Source organism: Melospiza georgiana, chromosome 10, assembly GCF_028018845.1.
Source record: "Melospiza georgiana isolate bMelGeo1 chromosome 10, bMelGeo1.pri, whole genome shotgun sequence".
Lineage (NCBI taxonomy): Eukaryota > Metazoa > Chordata > Aves > Passeriformes > Passerellidae > Melospiza > Melospiza georgiana.
The window spans coordinates 19332133-19352682 of record NC_080439.1 but is presented as its reverse complement, the minus strand read 5'-3'; the positions used below and the strand labels follow the sequence as shown (position 1 = coordinate 19352682).

Genomic DNA, 20550 nt, shown 5'->3' with positions numbered 1-20550 from the left:
GTCACTTCTACATGGCTCTGCAAGGGAGGAGAAGCAGCTGGACACAAGGCATGTGCCTGGATGCCAGGCACTGTGCCAGCAGGAACCCAAAACAGCCAGGGAAGTGGGGGGAGAATGGATCAGTGACCAGGGTAAGACACCACTTGCACAGTGCAAGGTGCAGAGATGGCTCCAGAGCAGCCTCAGGCCCTGCACACCCACCAGGGCAGCACCAGCCAAGCTCAGAGCAGTGCAAACCCAGGGCAGAATCCCAACCCTGACAGCCCAGAATGTTCTGGGACCAAATATGGCTGTTCCCTGGCACTGGGAATTGATCTGTGTCCCCAGCATGACTTCCAGGCTCTTTTGATCATCCTTCAGAAAGTGGAATTTGTTTTACTGATCTGTTTTCTTTGGCTCCAAATACAGACATTGAAAACTTAAGACTAAGGAATTTGTTGAACTTCAGTGAATTGAGGTGTAGATCTCTTGAGAAAGAGAAAATACCTGGAAAGTTAATAATGACATTATTTAGTGCTCCAAACAGAAAATACCAACTTTTTTTTTTTTTTTTTAAATTTAAAGGTCACTTTGACTGTTAGAAAGGTTTGCAGCTTGAGACAAAACACTTGTGCTTACAATGCAGTTTTTGTAACAAAAGATAAGACATGCTTATGTAAATTTCAGTAAGTGCTTTCATGGATTCCCTCCTTAATCCTGAAATGTTTTAATAAATTAGGAATTCCTAAGAATGTGCTTTATAAATTAAAGTACATAAAGCATGTTTAAACTGATGGCTTCTTGGAGCTTTTCCTGGGATGCTTTTTCTGGACATGAGACTAATCTGCTTTGGCACATTAAAAAATCAGAAGTAACTGTATTATTTTAGCAATAGAGAATGCCAAGACACTCCAGATTTCATCTTTATTAAATCTGTGGCTTTAACAAACTAGTTATGATTATTTAGAATGGATGCTAAAAGAAGAACCATTTGTTCATGTGGGTTTATTCCACTTTTGCCTATCCTAAATAAGATGGGGACTACCAAAAATCAGGTGAATATGTTTAAAAAGCTGAGACTGCTTTGGAACATGGATGCTGTATTTATGGAAAACACAGCTGAAAGCCTGTTATTACCCTGACCCTGTGACTTAGAATGAAGTGTTTAAAACTGCATGTCCAGCCTTAGGAATGGCCTTCCACTGGTGCTCAAACAGTCCCCATAAAATAAGCTAAAGAGGCAATTTGTCCAAAATGTAAAGTTCTGAAATTTTTAGGGCACTCCATGGAAGAGGCCTAAGGGGACGGATGTCTAAAAGCACAGACACATTCAGAATGGTCCCAGTCCCACCCCTCCTGCTCAAAGCAGAGCCAGCCCAGGGGTCACTCTAGGAGGATCAGGGCTTTGTCCAGTCAGCTCTCAAAAACAACCAAGCACAGAAACGGCACCAACTCCCAGTACCTGTTCCAGTGCTTAAAACCTTCATGATGAAGATCCTGTTGACTTTTCTGCAAATTTTATGTCCATATTAGCAGCACATTCATTTTTATGGAAGACACTCAGAGGCAGCCTGCTCTGCCTGCTCTACACTTTCTACTCTTATCTAGGTTAAACATTAGGGGCTAATGATGTGGGTACATTACAAATATAAGGCAGAGATATGATAAAAAGAACATCCAAAAATATAAGAAAAAAAGACTTTTATGCTGAAAATTTATATTGCTTAACTTGGCCATGCAATCCCCAAAATTAAAGAGAAAAACAAACATGTCCAGAAACAGAATTTCTAATATTTTTCTTAGAAGTGTTCAGATGAAACAGCAAACACCAATTAAAAAACTCTACAGCAGGAGTGTCCAAAGTGGTGTCACAAATATCCTCCGTGCTCTGGTGGCAGCAGGCAGCCCCACTCACCCTCTTGCCGGTGCCCCTGCCCACGGGGGGATGTGCCTCGGCAGCCTGTCGGATGGTGCACACCATCAGCTCGATCAGCGCGCTCTCCTGCCGGTCCGACATCGCTGCGGGGACAACAGGGACAGCAGGCATCACTGGGGGCAAGGCAGCACCAGGGGGAAGTGTGGGACAGCAGGGGAGCACACAGCACCAGGGCAGCACACACACCACACACAAGGCACACTGGCACATTCATTGAGGCTCTCCTGCCGCCTCTTTGATTTGCCATTCATGACCTCAAAAAACGGACACGGTAGAAGTGAAAGCAGCCCAGAGAAATGCAGGCTGGAGAAAAGGATCAATGAAGGGGAACATAAGGAAGATCTACAAAATAAGGGAGGGTCATAGAGGGGAAACAGTGACAGACAATTCACTGTCACTTCCTCATAAATTCTCTGCTCTCTGGCAAGTGCTCAAACCCCACTAGGCTAAGCAGAATCAATTTCCTAATGAAATTACCCTATAAATACCCCCACTGTAGCAGGTGCAAAGCAACAGGCCAGCCTTTGAAGCATGGACATGATGAGCACACCTTGCCAGGAACATTGATTTTTCAAACACCTAAGCTCTGTGAAGGCCCCTGAAGCAGGAGAATCCTGGGGAATTATAAAGGATCTTGAATGACACTCATTAGCCTTAGGACACTTTGCCCCCAAGTCTCCCTGGCTACTTTGTGCAGCCAGGTCTATTATCAGCAAAAGGAAATCTGAAACCAATGGTGAAATAATCCCCTTTGTTTTTTCTCTTGAGCATTCACATTACCTGGAAAAGTCCCATATTAACTAGCATCACCTGAAGTGCTTGTTTATTCAAAATTGTCTTAGCTATTTAATTCATTGAAATAACTATTTAAACATTCAGACAAAATCAAGTTAAGACTTGAGTAAACTCCCTATAACATTAGGGAACCACAGTGCAGTACATTTGATTTAAAAAAACCTCCAGAGAACAATAAAAAAGAAAAATAGAGTACAAATTGCTGCTTTTGAAGGAAAGTACATTAAAAATAGATTAACTCAAAATCTTCAAATATGCTTTCCAAACAAACCACAACAAAAAAGATGTTTCACTATGGGTGGCAGAGGTATTTAAAGAATAATTAACAATACTGCACAACGTCAAGGAAGCAGAGGGTTAAGCCAATACCTTCCTCTCCTTGGACTGGCTCCTCCAAGAGCAATTCTGTCATACATTCCCAGTCTTTCAGCAGTTCTTGAGAGCTCTCCCACAAGCTGTCCACCAAATAGGCTGCATGTTCATGCAACTAGAAAATCCAAAGCAATCATCAGTACAGCTCTTGGTATTAAGCACCAGTTCTTCAACTTTCATAATCATGTGGCCACACAGAGTGTCCTGGGCACATATCTTATGTTAGTTGGAAAGAACATTCAGTTTGAAACTAATTCAGGAAGGTTTTCTCCCAAATGAATGACACCAGTGCAATGGGGTTATGCTTTAACAGAAACTAAATAAAACCAAACTGAGCTTCTTTTGCACAAAGCTGCTTGTTTGGGAAAAATCTTCCCCAGAGTTTTGACCCAGAAGCTGTAAACTTACCTTCTCTCACTTTCTCACTGCATTACAAAAAGGAGAGATGGTAAGGCATGAGAGTTGTAATGTACTTGTTTTGAACTAGCAATTGGTTTTCATCCTTCTATGTGCTCAAAAAAAGGGAGCAAAAATCCTGGTGATTTCACAGGCTATAGATTTAACACTAACTTCAACTGCAAAAAAATGTTTTCATGTGAATTAACACAACTGTTGTAAAGTGAGAAAAATAACCCATAGGCTTCTGCTGTTTTCTAAACTTATCTTTAACTACTACCAACAAGTAACAAGCACAACACACAGCTTGTGCTTGCCAGGGACTGACTCCTTAGCTGGAAAACATCCCTGAGTGCAGAGAGGAGGTGTCAGTACATTCCTCTGTTTCTGACAGCTTTAGGCAAAATGTCCCAGAGTTATTGCTGCTGGGCAAGGCTCACTCCCTTGAATGCACCCCAGGCTGCAGCTTTAACTCATCCCACCCACAGGCAAACTCCCAATTCTCCAGCTCTTTACTAAAATTGGAGTCAGGATATTCTACTTGGCTCCCAACAACTCTCTCAAAAGCAACAATAGCAAAAACTGGCCCTGAGAGAGAAGTGACCCTCAGGGAGCAGCATGGGAGGCACTTTGCTGATCTTGGCTTTGGGAGTGGAGCAGAGTCTCTTTTCTCCTCAGGACAGACAAGGTCAGTGCTCAGTAACTCAAATCACACTCACATCTAAGGGCTCCACACTGTAAAACACAATGAACTCTACAATCTAATTTTTAAAGAAGCTGGAACTAAAAATCCATTCAGGTGGCAGACAGAAGGACCACACAGGTAGTGACATTTCATTCAGAATAATTTCTAGGTTTATGAGGTGTTTCTAAAAAACAAGACCTGTACCAAAATTTTCTCCTTCCTTCTCAGCAACTCTGAGTGTTTCTTTTCATTCTCTCAGTCAAGTCCCTTGTTCAAGGCTTCATAACAATTAAAATAACCAATTGTAATATCTTTACTTTTGCTTTTTACCCAAAATATACTACAGTCCCTTCTCTAGAGAAACATTTCTGTCATTCCTTTCTTTCAATCTGCTTATTTATCAAATCAAATCAATAATTTTGAACCTTTCCCCCTCTATCTTAAGAACATCCTGTATCTGACAGTACCTTCTGAAATTCTCCTCCCTCCACCACCACTCCCCATCTCTATTACTGTTACTACATGTACCACACAATTTCCCATAGATGCTGTCTCTATAAATCATGGGCATAACCCCACCCTGGGTGTGTTCACCAAACACTTCATCTATGCTTGTTTTCCTCATCCTCCAAAGGTTCCAAGATGCATCTTCATAAAGCCCTGGAAGACCTCATCTCATCTCATCTCACAGCTGACTCTGCTCTGAGCTAAGGACCCTCAGGTCCTTCCCACTGAGTTAATCTATGATTCTAAGCAGAATTGGAGATATTACACAATTTTTGTCCTGTCCTGATTCAAATTATTTTACTCCCCAAAGAATAACTCCAGAGGTATTCTCCTTGCATGGTTATGTAAGCAAAGAACCATTTCCATTTGTGTGCAGCAATGTACCCTGGCAGCCACCACAGCACCAGCAATGCAGTGTGAGTACAGTGGGGACATGCAGGAGTTAAACCATGAAGATCTTCAGATCAATTTCCTTAATGGAAAAAGAAATGGAGGGGCAGGGAAAAGGGCTTATGGTATTTCTGAAAATATAAAATAAAAGGGAAAAGAAAGACAATTTATTACTGTATGTTGATAAATCACTACTTAAGTTCCAGGTTTTTTAAACATTTAAAGGTTAAAAATGACTTTTTTACCTCACTTTCAAGAAAGAAAAGAACCAACATTCTAATAAGGTTTCCATTTGGGCTATTTCGCCCCCTCCTCTTTGCTAGAGCCTCTTCAGCTTGGGGATCATGTCTGCTGAACAGCCTGAAAATAAGAAGAAGGAGCTCATGGCTATCACAACAATTCTCATTTCTGCAAGAATATGATGAGCATTCATTCTTGATACAGTAAATTTGTTCATAAAACACTGCAAGTATTTCAAGCTATTTCTTTCAATGGAAAGAGGCCACAACCTCTGCCTGTCTGAAGAGATGAATTTGTCTTCAGTCTTTAAGTTCACAATGCTAGAAGAATTTCACACAGGAAAAAGTTCTCCAAAACCTATTTACATTGAAGGTTTTGCACAGTTTCAAATATTTGTATCACTTGTACAGTTTTGCATTTATAACTTATCCAGTCTCGCAGTGGAGGCAGCACCTACTGCACCAATGCACTGGGAGCTGGGGTTGTGTCACTTTGGCTGGGACATGGGACAAACAAACCTGACATCCATCAAACAGCCAACCTCAGGTACCAGGAGCAGCATCAAAGATAAAACCAGCTCCTACTCATTATTTTGGGTTTTACAGGTAAGTGAAACGCTCTGCAATGGGTTCCCTGATGCATGGCCCATCCCAAACTCCTCTCAATGACCAAATTTTCCAAGAGACCTCAGATGTGCCAGTATTACTGTTACAGCAATGACTGCTTTACTTTGAGAAGTTTGAAAGCTGCTCCTGGCTTTTACAGTGAAATCACAAAGCAGATTAACATGTGAAACACAGAATTCTGATTTCAGTGCTCTATTTCACTGGAGGGAAGAACAAGTTACACACAAATGTTGTATTTTAGTTAAAAACATTACCTCATCCCTCCTGCTTAGCTTAACAGATAAGCAATGAGCACCTGTGCAGGTGCTGATACCTCACAACCTGCACCTCAGGGATGAGCCAGTGCTGCTGTATTTGGTGATCCTTTATATCCTCTGTACTATTTGCTTTCCTTGGCCAAGCACAGAGAGCATGGCTGATGATTATCACAGAGAAAGTGCTTGTGAAATGTATTAAATTAGGTGAGATAAATCACACCTCAAATGCCTGAAATAGATTCTAACTTATTTAACTGGAGATTTTCTTTACAGAAACCAAGACAAAATTAGTTAAGAATGGGACAATCTTGTCTCCATGTTGTTAGCCTTGAGGCACATTTGCAGAACACAGCTTAGTACCTTGTAAAAGAAATCAAAATGAAGTTTTGTCTTTTTCCTAAGTACACTGTGGAGAAGGTATGTCCTTATTTACCTTGAAGCATTTTTCAAAAGTATTCTGTCACGTGTTGATTAATAAAGGAATTTTAGTGTGTATTTTTAATGAGAACCAACCCTTTCCAGTGACTAGTACAATGTCTTGTTATTAATGAAAATCTGCACATATATTCCTTGAAACGGGTAGTGCTTTATCACAAAGCTGGAATTCCAAAAATCCACCAATGGAAGCTTACAGTTACAATGTCGAGCTGTAAATGCTTAATAAACCATAGAAAATTAGAGCATTGGCAAAGAAAAACAGGTGTCTTTGTGTATTTTTTCCTACCTGTATCTTGGCATGAAAAAATTAGATAACATGGGTTCTAATATAAATCCTCTATACATGTAATAAAAAACTCTGTCACAACCCATGAGAGGAAAAAAATCAAATTCCTGCTGAAAGATTTTTAACTGCAAACAATAAAAAGAAGAAGTTAACTCTTATGATGTGGCAATGCCCTGGTCACAGATACAGAGGTGGTGTGTCACATCCATGGAAAAGCTGGGTCATGTCCTTTGGCATAGTGAGGACATGAAAGATGTAACCATAATGCAATATATTTTCAGGGGAAGACAGTGAGTTTAGAAACAAATTTTGTAGTTATTGCTACATAAAAACTTCTCAAGTTCACAACAGAGAAATAAACTGTCTTAAAACTTGCAAGAAATTATGACTGTTGACATATCAGGTAGATCACCCCAGACTACAAGCCCAATATATGTATCTTATCACACCAGGAATTCAGCAAGTGCTGCAGAACTTAAACCAACTTCAGAAGTTTGTGCAGCCTTTGTATATTTAACCCTCAAGGAGTTGGGAAATGTTATCTGAATTGCAGAGCAAGAAAAATGTACATTCAGTTTCTTCAAGTCCTCAGATCTTGTTTAAACAAGAGAATAAAGTCTCTGGTTTAAATGAAATACCCGATTTGCTAAATTGAGATATTTCACTCCATTGCTTCTTTGGTTTTTGATGTTATCTCTCTAGGAAGCATTCACAAACTTGGTCTTTTTCCAGAGTAACTGATGACTTACTTTTTGTGGAGGAACTCCCCAGCTGCTACTGCCACAGGCCGGTGTGCTGAGTACACCAGGTGATAAACATTCTCACAGTCTTCATTGGACAGAGCCTCCTCACTCCCACTGAAAGAGTCACAACAACACCTCAGCTACAGCAGAGGTTTCATCTCCATCCCCTCACCTCCCACAGCTCACTTGGGACAGCTACAAGGTTGGTTCACTTCCCACAAAATCCTACATGGTTCAACAGGGACTTCGAGGATCTTTGGTTCAACTTGAAAATACAGAGGTATTTAAAGGGTCTGTAAGACTGGAAGTTTCTCTGATTTCCTTCTCCCAGTTGTATCAATATAGAGAAAAAATAATATTATTAAAATATCAGCATGACTGCATACAAACCCACCCCTACTCATTCCTCAGACCATCACACAAACTTCAGTGCACATACTGCAAGATGCCAAACACTCATTAAACAGCATAAACCAAAAACCTGGAATCACAGAATCCTTTAGGTTGGGAAAGACCTCCATGCTCATTCAGTCCCACCATTAACCTGGGCCCTCTGGGTTCACCAATAATCCATGTTCCCACTTCTGAACATTTCCCTGGGCAGATTGTCCCAGAATGTTAGCAAAAATGGTATAAAAATACCAGCACTGTCACAATGAGAATGTTACCTCCATCTTTGTTTAGTTTGCATCCATTAGAACCATTTATGTATCAGGACTCTAAATCATTTGGCATCAGACTAGACATAATTTTAATTGGTCATTCTCCATCAGGATTGCTCCAGACACCTTTTTGGAGTTCCTACCTGCCAGAATATTGCCCTGTGCTTTTCAAGGTGACCCAGACTCTCCTCATGCTAAAGGCATTTAGCATTGCCTGTGCTTTCAATGGACAACCAAAGGCAACCAAAAAGAAAGCAGGAACAGACAAAAAAAAAAGTGCACTGGGTAATTTTTGACCTTAAAACTCATTGTCTTCCCAAAAATTGCTAATAGTGCAGGGAAGACATGTGCTCTACATGTCATTTCAGATCATATTTGTTATATTTACTTTAAAAATGTAACAGTAGATACAAGATTCCATTTCTTGCTAATATTACAAGGCTAATCTCTTTAAAGCAGAGTGACCCATAAATAAAAAGCTGAAGTCTAGACTTTACTAATGAAAGGCTAGGGCAGTCTTTTGTCCAAATTCTGCATGTCCAAAAACATTCTTCAAAGTGGAGCCAGTGGATATAAAATATAAAGCAAAAATTCTGTGCATCTGCTTGTAAACCAGATGTTCTTTAATACAGCTTTTAATAAATGTATTATAAAAGCCTAGCAGTGCCCCTTACAAGGCTGCTGAGGACAGGCTGGTTCCACATCAGCATGTAGGAGGATGTCTGGGGTGGTCCTTACCTCAGGGGAGCCATTGCATCCCCACATGGAAAAGCCTGGAAAAAGGTGTCCTACCATGTAACTCTTTCCAGCTGTGTCAGGAAATCAACCAACTCTCCCTACAGTGGATCTGTGTTACTGCTGGAGTTACTCTAGCAAGCATAACCCACAGCCACTCATTTTGGGAGGACAGTTGCTCTGCCCTTGGCAAAGGTAGAAATGCCCTTTGGCATTTTCCACACAATGGATGCATTAATGTGTGGATGCCTAAACATCCACACATTATTAAACTTTGCCTCCTATATTTCCATGAAATGAAATACCTAACTTTAGCTTCATGTCCATATCATATGTTCAGTTCACCTCCACACTAAGTGTAAATTAGCACAGTCAGTTCAATACCCAGGCAAAGCAGCCAAGCCACTGGAATGGCAGTGGTGCAGGGAACTCTGCAGGGCAGAGCAGGGGCTGGGGGGGCAGCACTCACTGGAGGATGAGCGTGACCAATCGAATGGCTTCCACAGCGACGTCGTACTCCTTGTCCAGCGTCATGGACACGATGCGGTCCTGCAAGGCAACTCCAGGTCAGTGACAGCACAAACACAGCAAGGCCAGCAGATGGTACAGAAAACCTGCTTCTGGGGAGAAAGATGTTTTAACTGCATGCTGACAGTGAGAGCCCCTCAATATTACCCAACTTTTTAATGTACCCCTTAGCTGTGTGTTAGAACAGGAACAAGTGCTTCAGCAGTCCTTATCCTTGGTGTTTGCCAGAAAGGGAGGGAGGAGACTTGGGAGCTACAGCACTGTTCTGGGTTGGATCAATTTAACAGGTCTTTCCTGCAAAGTCACATACTTGGGTTGGACAACAGCAGAAAAACTGCCCCACTTCATTCCCCTGCAACCAAATAATTTCAGAGGAAGGAATGCTGCATATACAGAAACACTGTGAAGAAAAATCACACCTGAATTCATGCATCTGCAGGTTGCCTGTAAAGTTGGGACCTTTTCCCTGTCTAAATCTCAAGGTTTTAAGCACAGCTCAAGAATTATACTACAGAGTTTCCCCAGGAAAGTGGGGAATTCCATGGTTTGATTTTGTGTTTTCCTATATTCCTTCTAGTGGAGACAAGCACATCCTGTCAAATCTAACGATTTTCTAACTTCTAAGGACCCTGCAGTTATGAGGAGTCTTTTAGGGGTTTCTCTCTCCTTAGGTTCAATTTGATTACTGGCAAAAATAGCTGTGATTGGTGTATGTTGTCCTTCCTATCTGGGGAGAATTTCCATCCAGCCATAAAAATGCAATATGTCTCAGTGCTCTTTGCTTGACTGAGCAAGTTACTGAAGAGAAATCAGGCCATCTGAAAACAAAACTTGATTTTGCTGGCTTAACCTGCTTCAGGAAGGAGTAGGTACTCTATGACATTTTGGGATATGAAAAAATAGAAACCAGGGACTGGAAAATAAACAAGGGAAGTGTATGGCAACAACAGTGAAAGCCATCAGAGCAAACCAGAGCAAAATAAAGGTTTTCACCTTTCTTCTCTACTATTCCATTTAAGGGCTGAAGGGGAACATCAAGAAACTGTTTATTTCAATACAGAAATTTCAGATCAGTACTTAAAAAATGCATCATGGCTGTCTCAGTTGTTACTTCCTAACAAAACCAGGTCTGCAGAGACACTTCTTGTCACTGTGACTGAAGGGGCCTCTATCAATCACTATTAAGCTCCTGGAGAATTTGATACATTTCATGTAGATCTAAACAGTTTTAAAGACTGTGAGAAGTCCATGATGAGTCCCAAAGAAACAACTTTCCACACAGGACACTCTGTTATGAACAAGAAAAAAAAAATTACTGTCAACTTTTCCTAAGTTCCTGGCCAAGGAACAGCAATAAGAGCACCATAAGAATAGCCGTAGATCATGATCTTAAATGTCTCACTAGAATTTCATATATTCTCTCAGAGTTTATCTTACACCCCAGGGAGGGAATCTACTCTCCTGTCCACAGAGCAGGAGGTACCCTATGAATCTGGAGTCCTTTGGGACTTTGAAACCAACCAACGCGAGAAGGTTTCCTTATCCTAAAAAACTGTTCTCTCAATTTTCCCCAAAAATATCAGGCTTAAAATAAACAGCAGGGATGTGTCATTTTCTGCCCTGGGGCCAGCACCTCAGTGTTGTGGCACCCACCAGCCAGGCCCCAAGAGCCTTCCCAGCAAGACCCACACCCCCAGTGCCTCTGAGCGTGTAACTTCAGTGGCTGGGGCAGTTCCAACCCCCAGTTGCTCAATCTGCCTTTACAGAGATTCCCTGTGCCATTGTACAGCAGCAGGACAGGGCACAGGCCTAGATTTTTAAGCTGAAATACTAATTCTGAATGTCTCTGAAGATCAGTTTTCCATTCTATATTTGGCTGTGAACAAGGCAGACTGAGGAGCCAATCTCTCTCTCCTTGTGCTCCCAGGCTGTGGAGACAGCACAGGGTGAGGGATGAGGGACTCTGGCACTGCCTGCAGGGGAGTTAATTCACAGCTTTTCCATATGGGGTCAGTTAAGGTCTGTGTCAGACAGGATTTCCTGATGGAAAACAAAAGTCTTCTCTTTGATGGACAAATTTTTGTTTTGATGGATGAAGCTTATTTTCCTGCATATCACCTACTCTTAAAAACACAAATGCTGGAAAGAACAGGCATTTTTCTTTGAAAGAGGGAAAGGATCACATCCTTGTCACAGCTCTCTGGAAGCAGGTGAAATATTAACAGCCCAGCACAAGGCACTCTGGATCAAATTAATTTATTCTTTTAACAGCTAGAAGACCTCTAGAGAGATTTCTCTCAGTTTGAATGGATTGAACTGAACACCAGCTGAACTGTGCAGGTCGATTAAATTCTGATGAAGAAATATAAATAAGCAGCCATGGAAGTGAAAATGGCAGTTAGGTCAATTATTTCTCAAAGAGGTGGTGGTAGAGTCTGTGGTGGCAAGACATTTAGCCAATGTATCAGAGATTCAAAAAGCATTAATTTGGAACTTTGCTCCATCCTGGTGCCAAAGGCCACATCCCTGACAGCACAGCTGTAAATCCAAGTGCAGGCATTTGGGCCATGCCAGCTTTTTGTTCTCTTGATGTGGCAGAAACTAAAAGTGATTAATCATTATGTTAAACAAATCTGTTCTCTAGGCTCACAGAGACTTTGAGCATCTTCTCCTCTGTTTTATTTCATAATGACAGAGATATCTGTGGTAAAATAAGCTTGTATGGGAGAGAAGAAAGAAGAATTACTAACAAGGCTCCCTTCCCTTTGAACCTCTTAGACAGAAATGCAAATTCCCTGTACCATTCCAAGGCAAGCAGCAACGCAGTTTCCTTTAAGAGAATTGTCTGTGCTGTGAAAAGCAAGCTGTATTTAGAGGTTTCACGTCCCTGTAGTTTTCTGGAGTACATTACAGAGTAACTATTGCCCAAAGCGTCTCAAATTGTCCTGAAAGCTTTGCAGGTGCATGGAGAGTTCAGCCTCAAAGCAGTCTTTTCTTTTACAAATTATGAGAACCTGACAAAGAAGCATCCAGTACATTTTCTACTAAAGAGAAACAGATAAAAGGCCATGAGAGCTTTAGTGATCAATTTAAAAATAAATGGAATTACAGAAGCAGCAAATATAAACAAATCTAAATCTGCACAGATGGAACAGGAAAATCAGCAGAGTTAGAGGGTCCATTTTTCTGGTTGCCCTGTGAGGATAAAGCAAAGCAGACTTATGGAGGCATTAGAGAATAACTTTGAGGTCTGAATCTGTTTACCAGATTCTCTCCTATGAGAGGACATTTTGTCTTTACTGCAACAGTGCCAGAAACTGGCTTTATAAAATTAGAAGAATGCAGGTCCTTAGGTGGTCTCTTAAAATGATTGAGTTTTATCTCCTACTTTAGTCAACTATACTTAGTTCATTTATGGCAGATATTTATTTAATCTGCCCTTTAAGACTGTTATCTTAAAGAAGGATACTATTAATAAAGAGTCTGCTCTATTATATAATTATCATTTTGGAAAAAAGCCTTCCTTAATATCTAGGCTTATTGCAGGTTTAGCATCTTTTTCCTGCATCTCAAGTGAATGTGGAAAAAGGCTGATTATCATGTTTTTATAAACTGTTTTCATACAGGGAGAATCTACAGGGAGAAGTTTAAATCTTGTGCACAGTATTTATAAATATTTAAATCTCCACTTTTCTAAACAGAATTTTTTATCAGCATTATAATAATGATTTAAGTTAAAATAAACCAGTCAGCTCTGATTCTTTTCTAAACAATTTTTTTCATCAGCATTCTAATAAAGATTTAAATGAGATAAATGAGTTTTTCCTTGGGGGTAGCCTTTCCCCCAGTAGTGTGTTCTGCAGAACACAAAAGCCACGGGGAGAGGGAGCAGCTGACATGGTGGCAGTGCCTGAACACTCTCCTCAGCAGGCAGCCAAACAAAAGCAGGGACAGGGTTTCCACACCCATCTCTCCAGACAGTTCACTTGTACAATAAAGCAGTCAGACCACAAAGTGAATTAACAGCCACATTCTTATCCAGATATTACACAAAAAGTTTGTGCTAATAAAAACCCCATGAAATATCCCCCCAGCACTCCTCTCCTGAAGGGCCAATCTGGCTCAAGGGGTTTGGAAGCACAATGTGGACTCCTGTTCTGCAGCAAGGCCAGCTCACTGTGTAAAGGACTGTGATGCACATCCAAGTGACTCTCCCTCCAAACACAAGCACATATTGAGCTAAAAAAGCTGTGTAACAAACAATCTTTCATTATAGGCTGCTACTTTCAGCTATATTTTAGATTGTGTTCGTATACATCCTTTAAAATCAATGAATCTAAAATTAAATAAGTACAGGCAGATTGAATAAGGACAATATATAAGCTATAAATAATACATACAGACAAATAATCATCCTGGTTAAGTCTGACAAATCTTTCAAGACAAACTCTGTGAAACGGGTTTGGCTTCATTTCAGCATTCAGTAACACGGTTTTAGTGGTGCAGTTACAAGCTGTGTCCCAAATTAATGAGTTTACTCTTAATAGACATGACTCAAAGACCACAACAGGATGATGACACTTTTACTTTCTGTCCTCCTTCCAAAAACTGTATTTCCTCTTACCTTGAATCTATTTGTGAACAGCTCCAGTTTGGGAAACAACTCTCTGTTGGTATACAGACTCTGAAGAGCTTTCAAACACTTCAACCTCACTTCACCTTGCTAAATAAAAAACACTGAGATTAGCTGTCAGAATACTTTAACCAAACGCACATGAATATTAAAAAACATAATACTGTAATTTGTTTAATGTATATTTAAAATGTTATGCAAATGACCAAAGCCAATTTACAATTTAGCTGAAAACCAAAACCCAGATGCAGTCACCTACAATGCTGAATTTCTTCCTATTTGCATACAGAAAGAATTAATGTGCCATCACTTATATGTCTGTTAGTGCTTCTCTTTCAAGTGACTCCACAAAAAGATAAAGAATGCAGCAAGTAAATCCAAAATAAGGATGCAGGATTTCCAAGTGGTTGATGCAGGCAGTGTGGCTAGCAAAAATGTTATAAACACAAATCTACTCAAATATACTCTGTGGAGTTCACTGAAGTGTCAATTTACTTTTATAAAGTGGAGACACTACAGAGTGAAGGAGCAGCAATGTGCCACAGACCCTCAACACACCACACACAAGATGGTTCTTCATAAGTGTGAGACTCATCCAGCTCACAGGAGCTTTGAACACCCCAAACACCTTCTAGCAAGGAACTAATTGGGTGGGAATGCTTGTTAGGTTGATTCTTAAGAAATTTATACCAGTGTAAAAGCTGCAAACAGGATGGACAGGAAGGCCAGCAAGAGACTTAGTAAACTAAGAGATGAACTTAACTAATTCATTCATTAATTAATTAGGAGGTCAAGCACAAGAGGAACATCTGTTTCAGAGGACCCTGGGTTCATCCTCTCCACAGAAACAGACAATAAGCAAAGTAAGAGGATTGCAAAGAAGGAAAAAGCATTTTCTTATGTGTTAGGAACTGGTTTTAAGAACCATGACTGTCCAGGTATCTAGAGACAATTATGGCTTCAAAACAGTTCCACACATCAATGAAGTATGAAAATTAAGATTGAACAGTCTAACTTAAAACTCTTACTTTCAAGAGAGCTTTTCACCCAACTATATCATAGTCTGTACACTTTTAATTTATGCTCCCAGATACACAGGAATAAAAAAGATGCTTAAAAGCAGAGAATGGCAAAACTTGAAAGCCACATTCAAATGAAAATCTATAAAAACCAAAAATCCCCACAGACATTTGTCTGAAATCTGAGAGACATGATAAACATACAAAATATAAGGATTTTCCAAGTTAGAGAATTAAACTTCTGTATTCTACCTCTGAAAGACTATGTTGGAGCTACTACAAAGAAGTGTAAGAACTGTTCTTCCCTGTGCTTTAATTTGTATGTCTTCTGAAGTAGAATATGAAATTCCTCAGGAATCTCCTGCACTGTTGTCTCCTTTTTGCAGCAGCAAACTTCCAGAGAAGTTAATAATTTTGGGGTGACTGCTGTTCATGTGAAGTGGAAATAGCTTATGGCTATTGCCTCAGCCTTCATTTTTTAAATACCAATTATAGCAAAAAAATATCTCCTGATCAAAGCAAAGCAAAATCAAGAAACTTGGGTACCAGCTGGCAGTTTTGTCAGGCAGTGCCAATGAAAACCATGCTGTTAAGGGATCTTGTGCTTCTGAAAGCTTTGCATTTTCAGTTGGCTCTTACTCCATTTTTTTCCAATTTCTTCCTGTTGCACCTCCACCCTCCTTTCTGTGCCTCCCAAAATGTCTCTCTCCCTTCCCTCCCTTTTCATTATTTGACACTTGCCCCAGACTCTTCCCCATTCTGCCTACAGTCTGTCTCACTCTGCAGATGACACATCCACAACATCAATAAAACCTCCTATCAGGTAGACTGGGACATTAAACACATCAGTGATTTAAAGACTTAGAACCCTAGGGCACTTCTGTGGCCTGGAACAAAATATCTTACAAAGCAGAGGAAGAGCAGTCTGATAGAATTCTGCTGTGCCTGGTCCAAATGGTCCAGTGTTTTATCCTAACACTGTAATTCAAAATTTCTCTGCTATGAAAGAACACATTGATTTTCAAAAAGCTGAGGTATAAATATGTGTTAAGGCTGCAGGCAGATGACTGGACCCTGGCCTGAGGTTAAACTAACAGAAGAGGGTGTGAGAAAATACTGCACATGACATGAGAAATTGCTGGATGTGACAGATGAGAGTGTGAGATTCCACAGATGGGTAAAGGGAGTGATGTGAGAAATGGATGGACTTCAAAGACACTAGGAGGGGGCTGAGAGCTGTGAAGTGCAGCCCCACTACATTCTGGAGGTGCTACTTTGTGGAAATGTTCTACAAGGTTTAGAATATGCTCCCAAAAATCCACTGCAATTATTCAAGGAATAATTTATTTCAATTACAAGTCCTAGTAAAACAAAGCCCTCCACACATCTTAAATCCTGATCCTCCAGCCTGAGCTGACCTCCCCACTGGTTTGCTAACTTGAACAATGACATCTTCTCCTGGGGCATGGCAACTTGTGAGGCACAGCAATGTCACCAACAAGGGACACAGAGCAGCAGCTCTGTCCCTCCAGGCACTGCCATGGGTGTGTTTCCATGTCCAGCATTCACTGAGACACAGAGCAGTGGCCCTGGGGCAGACACTGGTCATGGCCCATGGGAGCAGTCAGCAGGATCTTCCTCCTGACCAAGTTTTGCTCAACTATTGTAAAAGTCTGGGGAAAATTTGTAAAGGGAAAGTTTGAGAACAACAGGTTTGGAAAGAAATCCCATGTCTAGAGGATATCTTAACAAGTGAACTGCTCATCCCAATGAAGGCAAGATGCAGATTCCTGGCAGCTGTAGTTAAAAGAACCAGCAGCAGCAGCTGACTGCTATTGTTAGTGAAAGCCAACATCTGCATAACTCGCGCTGTTCAGAATTCAGCACAACAGTGACCAAGTCAGATCCTAAATATTAAGATGATGTTTGAAGTTATTGAGAAAAGTAATATTTTTCAAGAATCAGCTGTTAACTATCAGTTATGCAAGTCATCCAAATGAACTTGCAGACTGACAATTTTTCCCAGCAGTGCTCCTAGAAAAGGAGAATAGTCTGAATCAGGATGCTGGAACTTCGTAAGCACTTCAACAGTACTCAAAGTCTCCTTTGTATTCCTTGGATAGTGACAGCAAGGGCATTTAGAGTAAAACAAGTGATTCCACTGGTTTTGGTGGGAGTGGGAGCATAGCCAGTGCTGGTGTACAAATCCCCCCAGGCAGAAGTGCAAAGTCTTCTGTCAGCACCCAGAATGGGATCCTCTGGCTGCAGGAACTGGGTGGATACCATCAGTACTAGGAACTGTGCTGAGCCAGAAAAGCACCTCTTTTCCTTCCATCTGGTGTTTCAACAATTTTCTGAAGAAAAAGCTAAAGAGAACCTTGAAAAGATTCTTCAAGGAAGGGAAAGTGAACTGACAAGCATTCCATTCATTGTGGAACCAGTGGTGTCTATTGAGGACCCAGAGATCTCCTTTTTTCCTGTAACCCTTGGGCAATGTAAATGGAAAACACATGGAAATGTGTTTTTTTTTCCATTCTGCTTCAGACACAGAGGCTCTCAGGGATGCTCTGAGGAGACTTCTCTTTCTCTTGTAATCAACAGAAAAGCCCCATGGAAGGATTTCTGTCAAGATACTTCATCAGAGACTGACCACATGAAAAGCACAAGAACCAAGCAGATTGGGAGTACTGCCTCCTAATTGAAGCCAATACCTGGAAGTGACCTGGTTGAAAGATACCCGGTGAAGAAACAGAAAAATCTCTTTGTAAGCCAAGGATGCTGGGCAGCATGGCAGCAGCTGCCTCCAGTGCACTCTGCTGTGTGTGGGAATACACAATACTCACCCTGTCATGTAGTGTCCAGCCAACATATTTTAAATAACTATCATTCAGGAAGGCATCACTGTACATTTTCATCCAGACACCAATTTCTTCAATACAGACAGCTCTAATCTCAGCAATAGCATCACTAATACAGAAAAAGAAAAGAACAAGGATTAGCCAGATTACAGACAAATATCCTTCTCATTCCCATTGCCATAGCTATCATATTTGCTTTTACTGGTCATGAACCTCACTGTGTGGGGCCTGTCACTGTTCCTACTGCCATCTCACTGATTTTCTGTTCCTGTTCATCCTTGAACTCACTGATCTAACAATTTCAGTGTTTATATATGCTCCTACATTTCCTCTACATAAAGAAATTCTCACCCTAGTTTGCTTCTTATTCTATTACTCCATCTTTAACTTGTCTCTTTTCAAAGACAATTATGAACCCAAGCTACAAACCTCCTCTGTGCAATCATTTCTGAAACAGCATCACTGACACTTGCTTGCAGCCCTGTCTCCAGCTCAAGGTGCAGAGCCATTGCAAGGTGGGAGAAGCTATTGGGTTTAGCCAAAGGGACCTGCCAGAGGAGCTCAACAGAATTTGCTACACAAAGAGATCTCATTTCGTACCCCTACAACAATACCCATGAGAATTTTGCACTTCAGCATTGGTCTCTTCCCATTTTCTTGCTTTTATCCTACATTCTGACTGGCAAGTCATGGAAGAAGCAAAGACATATCTCAGGCAGACCTATCAGCTGCTTAGTGAGGAGGGGTGGCAGGAAACTGGAGAGGTCACCTAAGGAGACCAGGATGGAAGTGCTTTCCATCTTATTGGCACTTTCCTGCCTGCCTAACATGGAGCATGGCATCTTTACTAATAATGAAACAACGGGAAAAGGGATGGGGGCCATCTGTCCCTTCAGTAAATCCATCTCTGGGACATCTGTTACCATGAGAAATCACTTGTGCCACTCCAGCTGGCACTGCCTCACAGTTCCAAATTTCAGCTGTATACAAGAAGAACACAAAGAGTCACTGAACAGAAGAAGGGAATGTCTGGTGCTTTGCAAACACGGGAACTTGCTTCTAATTGAGACTCTTGTTTTGTATTTTTATGAAAAAAAAATCTTCTTGGAAAAGTAATAAACATCAATTTAATTCTAAACCAGACCAACAGAGCCCCAAAATGAAATTTAATTTATGGGAAGGAAAGAAAAATTCCAAGCTTCAAGCAAGAGAATAACTGCAAAAACGAAAAAGTGTACTGTTCTGAAAGGAATCAATTTTACAAAATGTAAGTAAAATGCACTCACTCTTCTGGTCAAGACACTGCACAGGTTCATAGCCCTAACCCAGTGCAGCCCCTGGTGACTCCACACTGGAACTATGTACTGCCCTCCTGCAGGCTGCCCCAGCTGATCCAGTGCCTTTGTCCTGCCCCTGACTTTGCAGACCCTGAGCTGGACCCCTGGGTCCCACAGGGACCATGAACCAATCCCAGCATCACACATGGCCAGGGGGGCTTCTCCAGGCAGGTCTCAGTGTTTGAATTCAACTTGTAGGGAGGAAACTCTACTGCTGCAACAGCAGGAAAGCATAAACAGCATGTAATGCATTTAATGCAATAACCTGGGGGGACACTTGTGTGAATGCCCCAAACAACTGCCATTGTCTCTCTGCCCATGAGAAACATTAATTTTAACAGCTTCCCAACAGCATCAGGAAACCTGGTCTGTCCAACTTCCTGAAGCCTCTGTAACCTCAGAACCAAGGTAAGGAACAATCCACAATGGAGACAAGCTGCATTAGGAGCAGGGCAGGGCATCAGACAAGTTGTCCTAACCAGGGATTTCTCAAACAGGTTTAAGTAGTGTAAGGACCAATGTGCTAAATATCACACTCAAGGGTTAAAAACGGAATTCCTTACAGGAAAGGCAGTCATAATGAAGACAAGTTTTAGTTTAAACTATGACTGTAGTCACAGAAACACACATATATGTGTGTCTGTGAGTGCTTAATTAGATTAGCAATTCTCTTCAATGATGTTACTAGCAAACTATTTTAAAAGCAAAGTATAGGTGGATGTATGCAAGACTTACAGAAAAACCTAAAAGACTAGTAAACATAAATAAGAAAACCAGAAAAATGGGGAGTCTGCAGCAACACCAAGTACTGCGGAAAACATTCTTACTAGGGGATGACAGCCTGAGTATTCACATCCAAGTAAGTTATTTCACCACCTTATAAATTTACTAACTGTAAAGGGTTTTGGAAGAATTTAATGGCAATACCAAAAAGAACCTAAATGTCAACAACTATTTAATCATGCAGACAGACAGCCAAAAAGCAGGAAGAATCATGTTTTCTCTAAGAGTGCATTCAAGCTTCCCCAGGCAGACAGTGAAAAACTGCTTCTTCATTCAAAAGCCTTCTCAGGGATCCCTCAGCACCTCAGAAACTCACTCCAAGCTGCTAATTAAAACAAAAAAAAA

The 20550-nt window shown here is 41.0% G+C and overlaps 1 protein-coding gene across 3 annotated transcripts in view; it reads right to left on the bottom strand.

Annotated features, from left to right (window-relative positions):
- The window catches only part of STAG1 (STAG1 cohesin complex component), a 150850-nt gene that overhangs the window by 30031 nt on the left and 100269 nt on the right, over positions 1–20550 (bottom strand). For all 3 annotated transcript variants that reach the window (XM_058031617.1, XM_058031615.1, XM_058031616.1), the window contains 7 exons: positions 18071–18194; positions 14200–14298; positions 9517–9596; positions 7657–7764; positions 5306–5420; positions 3080–3197; positions 1895–1998 (listed from right to left, as the gene is read on the bottom strand). In XM_058031617.1, coding sequence (XP_057887600.1) covers positions 1895–1998; positions 3080–3197; positions 5306–5420; positions 7657–7764; positions 9517–9596; positions 14200–14298; positions 18071–18194 — 748 coding nt within the window. The remainder of the gene's footprint in view (positions 1–1894; positions 1999–3079; positions 3198–5305; positions 5421–7656; positions 7765–9516; positions 9597–14199; positions 14299–18070; positions 18195–20550) is intronic.